Source organism: Mus caroli, unplaced genomic scaffold (assembly GCF_900094665.2).
Source record: "Mus caroli unplaced genomic scaffold, CAROLI_EIJ_v1.1 scaffold_5898_1, whole genome shotgun sequence".
Taxonomy (NCBI): Eukaryota; Metazoa; Chordata; class Mammalia; order Rodentia; family Muridae; genus Mus; species Mus caroli.
Window position 1 is genome coordinate 82612 of NW_018389945.1, and position 9373 is coordinate 91984.

At 42.0% G+C, this 9373-nt stretch overlaps 1 protein-coding gene across 1 annotated transcript; it reads right to left on the reverse strand.

Annotated features, from left to right (window-relative positions):
• Window positions 1-1054: 1054 nt before the first annotated feature.
• Window positions 1055-3884, reverse strand: LOC110288384 (PRAME family member 12-like). The gene is given in 4 exon segments (XM_021154743.1): window positions 1055-1596; window positions 1599-1681; window positions 2516-3097; window positions 3598-3884. Coding segments are annotated over 4 exon segments (1494 nt in total).
• Window positions 3885-9373: the final 5489 nt, after the last annotated feature.

Here is a 9373-nt window from a genome sequence, read left to right on the forward strand (position 1 = left end):
AGATTCCATATAGCATTTTGTAGAGGGTCTCATGAAGGATAAGATTATAAAGCCTCACCAAGGAAAGAACATGTTGTGTCACTGTTTACTCTGAAAGATCTAGGAGGCAGAAGAGGCAAAAACAAGGGGACACAAGATTATTGGGTCAGGGTAAGCACAATACACAAGTATGATGTTGTCAGAAAACATACTCAATAAAAAAAACAATTTCTTATTCAAAACAGTTTTATTAGAACCTATGAGAAATTATAATGGTAACAGTGGTGGTAGAAGATAATAGCAGGCTGCTGGACCTCCCCAAGAAAGAGATACAGCTTAATAGTGATAACAGTCTAATACAAAAGTACTCCAAGTTTAGTCAGATTTATACTCCATAAAAATATGTCCATATACTGTAGAACAGAAAGGGGAGAGCCAAAAGGTGGATGCCATCCATGTCGGGCAAGGTGGCACACACCTTTAGTCCCAGCACTTGGGAGGCAGAGACAGGTGGATTTCTGAGTTCGAGGACAGCCTGGTCTACAAAGTGAGTTCCAGGACAGCCAGGGCTATACAGAGAAACCCTGTCTCGAAAAACAACAACAACAACAACAACAACAACAACAACAACAAAAAAAGAAAGAAAGAAAGAAAGAAAGAAAGAAAGAAAGAAAGAAAGAAAGAAAGAAAGAAAGAAAGAAAGAAAGAAAGAAAGAAAGAAAGAAAGAAAGAAAGAAAGAAAGAAAGAAAGGGGTGGATGCCATCCACAGGGATAATGAAACAATGCCCTCCTATTCATGTCCATTATGCTCTTTATAATGTCCTATCTCTTTTATCCACTTCCCAACTTCTACGGTTCCTCATACTCGGAAAGTGCTGGAATGCAGCCCTACAATTTTCAGATACAGCTGCTGTTCAAGGGTGTGTCTGTACTGTAGACATTAGGCTGAAAATAAGCTCATGATTTTCCATCTCAACACAACTACCTCAAATCAGAAGAATTTGACTGACATTCAAAGAAAATGAAATAATGATCTTTCCAAAGCACATCCAAAAATGCTTAAATACATATGTTCTATAACTCTAATGAGTCTCTTGAGACCTGCCCTCCATTAATCAAATCCCAGCAATGACCTCTCAATTGCTCAGAAGATATCATGCCCTCCAAATTATAAATGAGGTATTCATAATTAGGTAAAGATTTCATACTCACAAAATAGACCTGCTTTGGCTGCCTTACACACTTGAGTGTGTTCATAAGCTCAGAACAAAGTTGTACAAATCAGTCTGGAATAACACAAAGACGGTCATCATAGACTTCAACAGGGGCAGGGTACTTCTCCAGGGTCAGCTGTGTGAGGTTGGCAGTGTGCTGCAGCAGCATCTTCAGGCTGACCATGGAAAAGAAGTTCTCCACAAAATCGACTTCAGTGAGCTGGGAACACTGGCTCAGCCCAGGCAGAAGGTCACAGATTTGGAAGTCCGTGAGGTTAAAGCACTCCAATTTTAATGTGTGCAGAGTAGCTGTCAGTCTTTCTAGTAGGCTTCCTAGAAATCGATGACTTATAGGCTTGAAGGTGGTGTAACTCATGTCCAGGTATTTGAGCTGATGGATGTTGGACACTGGGACAGATACCTCATGTCTGATTCTGAAAGCCTGCAATGAGTGATAGCAAGGGTCTCTAATGGACGCTCAAAGCACCTAGTGAGAGAGAGAGAGAGAGAGAGAGAGAGAGAGAGAGAGAGAGAGAGAGAGAGAGAGAGAGAGAGAGGGCTTTACCTCACTCAATTTCAATAGTGGCAGAGAAAGGGCTGTTATTTCAAAGTAGCAGAGTTTCCTTAGCCAAAGGTCATTCTCAGACCTTTATTAAAATCAAGGCCAAATTGCTCCCTGATGGAGAGCTACCATGTTCTTCTACGTAGGAAATATGTCATCACTGTCTGCTACTGCCTCAGCTCTACAGATCCCTATGAACTAGTAAAAACAAAACATATTTGTGGACAGGTGATATAAACAGGAGAATCCAGAATCTTTAACTGGAAACCACTCAAACCATTCCCAGCTCTGCCAATATTAATCTACATGTGCCCCTGCTTCCAAACAGACTGTTCTGTTCACAGGGCTTCCTTATGACCACTGTAATTCACTCATTTCCCATCTACTCAGCCCCAACCTGTGCTCAAATTACCTCTGACCCATGGAAAGTAAGAGGCATATGCAAAAGGTTCATATAGTTCCGAGGAAAGAATTGATATGACAGGCCAATGGTATAACATCTCATATATTCTATAGATCAATTTTCTCATCATCAGGGATTCTCAAGAATCCTTTTCAAAATCATGGACACCTACGTGATGTCTGGTTTTACTAAGGTGAGAAGTCAGGATGCAATAGCATCATAAAGTACTATATCAAATATGCTAAGCTCACACCTCTATAAATGTAAGCAACTATATGAACTCATATTTAATATAAAGCAGAACAACGACAAAATAACTTCCTCACCCCTGGATAAAGCTCTCTGTGCTTTCTTACCTGAGCATTAGGTCCAGGCGTTCATTCAGGAAGTAGACCTTATGCAAATGGAGATGCTGGACCTTATGCAGTTTGGAGAACTCGGAAAAGATCTCTGTAACAATACGGGCTTCCTCTAGGTCCCTAAGGTCAGGAGGTTTCCTGATGTTCATGAAAATGAGTTTCTGGAGGTTTTTCATCTGGCCCAGGCCACGGGCTAGCAATTCAAGTTTATATATATCCCAGTGTGTGGGCTTTATTGCCAATTCCTGGATTGAGGCTACATAAGAAAACTTCAAGAACCTCAGTTGGTGACAGTGAATGCCCGTAAACTCCAGCTTCTCACAGATCACCTGTATTGCATCTTTTCTCTGCTCGGCCCACCAATGCAAATAGTTTAGGTATTCAGAATGACAGCAACACTTGAGGGAACGATTCATTTTTATAGTCATGGTCTCTTTCCCCCCTAGGATGGGATGATTTCCCACTGGTTGGTTCTTGCCAAAGATATTTTGAGAGCAGACTTCATGAAGTAATCCAGCCCATCCATCCCAGAAGTCCTGGTGGGCATTTCCCAAATCAAGCACTTGTAGGTTCCACCTGCTGTGGGTAAAGGAGAAGGACATTCATAGGACAGGAGACACAATGTGTAAACTGCATGGCCCATAATTCAACTTCCCTTAAATCAATTCATTTAACAAAGTTTCCATTTTCAGTGGCTGGGGAAGAGGCAGGGACATACTCTGCATGTACACTATTTCTGTTTTCAGCTGTCCTTCATACACCAGATTCCTGCCTCTTTGTTTCCATTCTAGAAGATACTGACCTGTACAACAGAAGCCTCTGATTTGGGCTACAGAGATGGTTCTTCCAGAACTCCAGAGTTCAAATTCCAGCAACCACGTAGTGGCTCACAACCATATGTAATGAGAACTGATGCCTTCTTCTGGTGTGTCTGAAGACAGCTACAGTGTACTTATCTATATAATAAATAAATATATCTTTGAAAAAAAGCCTCTGATTCACCTTGGACCCATTGTTAATCCTGTATTCACTTCCTCTCATCCACACACATTCCTCCATGCTACCTTAGACTCACAAACCTAGGTCGATCCTTTTGTGACATCAGCAAATCAAGGCCATCTAGTACAGCTTTCAGGGTCTCCCGGTGACGAATCCCACTCAGAGCTCCCACAGGAAGGAGTGGGAAGGGCCATGCTGCCACCATCAGACTCAGGATCTTAAGTTGTTTGCTGGTGAATGCATCCTTGAAGAGTGGTGGGAAGAGTTGCACAGGCAGGTTTGGCAGAGCAGAGATGGTCAAGGCTTCATTTTTCAACAGACTTCTTCTTGCCAGCTGCTGGAGTGTTGGTGGGTCTTTGAAGCTCATCGTAGCTTTCATCTGCCTCTTACTTTCCATGGGTCAGAGGTAATTTGAGCACAGGTTGGGGCTGAGTAGATGGGAAATGAGTGAATTACAGTGGTCATAAGGAAGCCCTGTGAACAGAACAGTCTGTTTGGAAGCAGGGGCACATGTATATTAATATTGGCAGAGCTGGGAATGGTTTGAGTGGTTTCCAGTTAAAGATTCTGGATTCTCCTGTTTATATCACCTGTCCACAAATATGTTTTGTTTTTACTAGTTCATAGGGATCTGTAGAGCTGAGGCAGTAGGCAGATGCTAAGGAAATATCCAAAGAAACAAAATATTTCATCTCAATCACTTTTAGAAAGCCACTTACCCCCACCTCATCCCAAATAAATAAACCAGGCAGAGGTCCAATCACTGGTCTGATGACATTGGAAACCTTGTTATTCAGATAACTCAATATCTGTCTTTCTCATTGCCACCATTCCTTCAAGGTCCTCCTGGTAATATATAAGGACCCATTTCAACAGATCTTCCATGATATTCTGCCCATTTCGATCCAAAATTCCTTGTGAGTCCTACTCTACTCTGTAACAGGAGACAAACACTTGATCCTGACACTTTTGTTTTGGTTTTTGGTTTTGGAGACAGGGTTTCTCTGTATATCTCTGGCTGTCCTGGAACTCACTTTGTAGACCAGGCTGGATTTGAATTCAAAAATCCGCCTGCCTCTGCCTCCCAAGTGCTGGGATTAAAGACATGCATCACCACAGCCCAGCTGATTGCGACACTTTTGTGGGAAACAATCAAGCTTTTACTACAATCAATGTAACAACAATATATCATATAAAACAGATACAAATTTTACTTCCATAAGCTTTAGAAGCAGGAGCCATGCTGAACTCTAACCTGTCCTTTAAAAGATTGAATGCAATGAGGTCCTGAACAGCCTGCTATTGAAGCATTCCTTCCTTCTTCCCATCACATTTACTCCCACCTTCATCAGACCTGGGCAATCTGAACCCTTCTGGTAATCTTCCCTTCCCTTCCATCTTCCCTCCTCATAGTGTCATCTCAGGATTTCTAATCTGCCCAAAGTACCCTGTATTCCCTCTGGATATGCAATCTCCTGCCACCTTCAGCAGACCTGTGGATCAGAAACTATACAGGTAAGTATCCATTCCCTTTCCATTATTCCCTGATCAACTAGTTTTTTCTGGAATGTCAAGCCACCTTGAGTAGCCTGCTATCTCAGGGGACCCACAATTGTCTTGCCACCTCTCCTCCCACCTTTAACAGACTTGTGGATCCTGAAGTTGAGATAAGCCACTCAACTTTTCCACTTGATGAGTCCTGTAGGTCAAGTTAAGCTGCCCTGAGCAGAGTGCTATCCTGATGGGACCTACATTCTCTGGTGACCTCAAAGATTGTCATGGCACAAAGACACTTGTTCAACTATGTTTATAGAAGCTTTCTGTTAATAGCACCAAACTGGGAATGACCACAGATGACGACTGATAAAGACAAAGGTTACATCTACACAATGGATTAGTATGCATTTATTAAAATCAAAGACAGCATAAATTGTGCAGGCAAATGAATACAATAACAGGATACCATGATGAGTAAGATAACTCAGTACAAAAAGTACATGCATGGTATACACTCTCTAATAAGTGGATATTAGCCTCAATATACAGGGTACCCATGCTATACTCCACAGATACAAAGAAGCTATCAACAAGGAAGGAACATGTTAGGATGCTTGAATATCACATAGAAGGAAGATACAATAATCATAAGAGGCTAATGTAAGGAGGAAATGGTGCAGGAGAGGATGGGGAGGATAATGCTTGGGGTCAGGATCAGGTGTGGGCAGAGGCAGGAAAGATGCAAGATGGCCATGGGTATGAATGGAAATCTGCAGATGACAGGGATGATTAGTTGTGGCTCTCTCCAGGATCAGTCAGAAAACTGAGATAAGGCAGTTGCCGAATAATCAATAGGGTGACCTTAACTGTTACACTCAGCATGAGGGAAATGGAACCTGAAGAGGCCATCTACTTTAGCCAGGCAGAAAACCCAGTGGAGCAACAGGGACAATCACCCAACTCCAAAACTTTGACCCAAAATTCATCCTGTGTACAAGAAATGCCAGGATGGAGGATGGAACAGAGACTGAAGGAATAGCCAAATAATAATGATCCCAGAACAAGACCATTCCCATGGACAAGCACCAATTCTTAAAATCATAAATGATACTCTGTTATGATTGCAGACCTGAGTCTAGAATTCCTATTCTGAGAGGCTCCATCCAGCAGCTGAATCAGAGACCCACAGACAAAAGTGAATGGAAGTTTGGGAAGAATAGGGAGTAGGTGTACAGGCATCGAAGGGGATAGACATAACAGGAAGACCATAACTTTCAAGTAACATAGACCCTTAGGGTCCTTGAGACTGAAGTACCATCACACACAGAGACAGGACATAGGGTTCCCCACACATATGTAGCTTTAATGCATCTTGGTTTCATATAGGCCCATACAAATAAATAAGCGGTCTCTCTGAAAAGCAGTTGCCTCTATGTGTGATATATTCTTCGGACAAGCACCTAATCTCACAGACTTCATGTGGTAGGGTGGGGAGATACCCAGAAAGGGTTCACCTACTCAGAGCAGAAGGCTATGGAAGTGGGGAAGGTTTGAGGTAGGGGACAGTGAGCTAGAGTTAGAAAGTAAAATTCAATCAGTCAATCAATTAAACCAGAAAATGCATGAGTCAGATTGTCAGTTTCATGCTTTAGTTGAACTCATACCCAAGTGTTCTTCCCTATAGAATTTTCTTCCTAGTCATTTTATAAATCTATATTCATTTTGAATTAAAATTTTTCTAAGGTAGATTATAGTAGGTGAGGATGTATGGTGTTTGCACAGTGAGCCAGAGTCCTTGAATATTGCCTCCTTTGCCAATATACAAGCAGGGCAGGGTAGCTTCAGATCTCAGGAGGTAGAGGCTGAACATTCAGTCTTTCATGACTCTTGGCTACATATGGACTTCTGGCTATCCTGGGCTAAATGAGGTTGGCTGATTCAAAATAACCACACAAGAAAAGCAAGCAAGCACAGGAAACACACACACACACAATCAAGATGAAATGGACACTTTTGGATGGGGTGTCCTGATGGCCATGAATGACTTATCTGCTATGGACAGTCTATCAGAAGCTCCAATCTCAGCAAGTTCATGCAGTCGCACCACACTCCAAGGCTCAGAGTGTCTTGTGGAGCCATTTGAGTCCTTATATACCCTTCCCCCTCAAAGCTCCCCTGTTTTTGCCACACCACTCAGGACAAAGCGGCTTCCTGATAGGATGAACGAACTCTCCACCCACTTAATCTTATTTTTACCTAGTTGAGTGAATCAGATCTTCATCAGGGAATGTATAAACCTGAGGTCTATGTCCAAAACCCATCCAGGGTACTTCTCAAACTTTGAGCCAGTAGATTTTGTCTCTCTAGAATTTCTTTTTTTTTTTTTTTTTTTTTTGGTTTGGTTTGGTTCAGTCTTTTTGGTTTTGTTTTTCTGTTTTGTTTTGTTTTTTTTTTAAAAGGGGGCAGAGACAGGGTTTCCTTGTATAGTCCTGGCTGTCCTGGAACTCACTCTTTAGTCCTGGGTGAACTTGAACTCAGAAATCTGCCTGCCTCTGCCTCTGCCTCCCAAGTGCTGGGATTAAAGGTGTGCACCACCATTACCTGGCCTCTCTGGAACTATTATGTAGCCTGAGCTGAGAGTTACATCTCAGTAACAGATTTGAGTGTGGTTGTAGGAGATAGAATATGTCCAGTATGATTAGATCTCCAGGTAGGCAATGGAGGACCCATAAATGAAGAAACATTCACCAAGTGAGTTTTAAGTATATCTGTTTCTCTCTTTGTCATTCTATGTCTCTGTCTGTCTTTGTCTCTGTCTCTCTGTGTCTGTCTCTCTGTCTCTCTCTCTTTCTCATCTATCTTTATATGATTTGACTTCTAGACCAGTTTTGCCTTTGATGAAATCATTGCAGGAAATGAGTTCAAAACTGTTTAGGGTCTTTATAAATGGCTCAGACTTTTCAAGAAGAATTGCATGCCAGGTGTGGTGGCACACGCCTTTAATCCAGGACACTCGGGAGGCAGAGGCAGGTGGATTTCTGAGTTCCAGGCCAGCCTGGTCTACATAGTGAATTCCAGGATCAGCCAGGGCTACACAGAGAAACCCTGTCTCGAAAAACCAAAGAGTTGCTCTTCCACAGGATCAGCATTCCATTCCTAGCTTCCAAATATGAGCTCATAACTATCTACAACTCCAGTTATAGGAGATCTGTCTCTCTCTTCTACTTTCTTAGGGTAGTCCATACTAACATATGAGCAAGGAAAACATATGCCTAAAATAATACAAACAGCTTGATGTGTTTTGCAGATATTGTTGTGTTATAGGCCTTTCATACCAAATCTTGTGAGGCACAGTCTAATCTTTCTGAGTTTAAGTCCTGCATGCCACCTCAGGGGAGTTCAAGGATAGTCTCAGATTCACAAGGACACCCTAACTCAAACAAACTATTAAACTATTAAATTGAAAAAAAAAAAACAACAACAACAACAAGAGGAAAGTGTTTATATGTCACACTTTAACCCAAACCCATCATAGGAAGAAGCAAGGAGGTCTCAATGTGTTTGACACCAGTCTGCATAAGATATTTTTCATTACCTAGGTCTAAATAGTTCAGCCTGACAGTGGTAGTGCACTCCTTTAATCCCAGCACTTAGGGGGCAGAGAGAGGCCTATTTCGAGGTCAGCGTGGTCTACAGAGTGAGTTGCAGGACAGCCAAGGTTACACAGAGAAACCCTGCCTTGAAGAAAACGGAAAAAACATATACTTCCTTTTGGTAAAGCCAAAAAACTGACACTGGCTTGAGAGCTGAGAACCCATGAACTAAACCACTCAGTCTGCTTCACTGAGTTTTAACTGTTCCTTAATTTAGTGGCTCTTTACATACTGCCTTTTAAATTTATTTCTCAGGAACTCTTTTCACATTAGATGTGGTTATCTGAAACTCCTATTAGCAACAATCCTCCAGCCTCAATATTCTACCCAGGAGGTTAGATGTTATGAACCAACACACCTGGATGAGTTTTCTTCACAGGTGATGTGCATGGTTCTGAGTGTGTACCACATTGCCTTCACTCTGTTCCTGATACTAGACATGCACACAAAAACTCCTCCTCAAAGATCCTCTGAAAATGTGTGGCAACCATATTGTCACTAATGCACATTCTCTTCTGGAATATGTAGGTGAATTGGAAGCTCTGTCCTCTCAGCATGTTATCTACTCAGATGGATGAGGCAGGAGGATGGTATGTATCTATTTTTGCTAGGCAGCAATTCTAAAGATGCAGCCAATTGGAAATGATTCGTGAGAATCAGTAACCCTGATTCTCTCTCTACAGAGCTCTGATTTCTGTTCTATCTA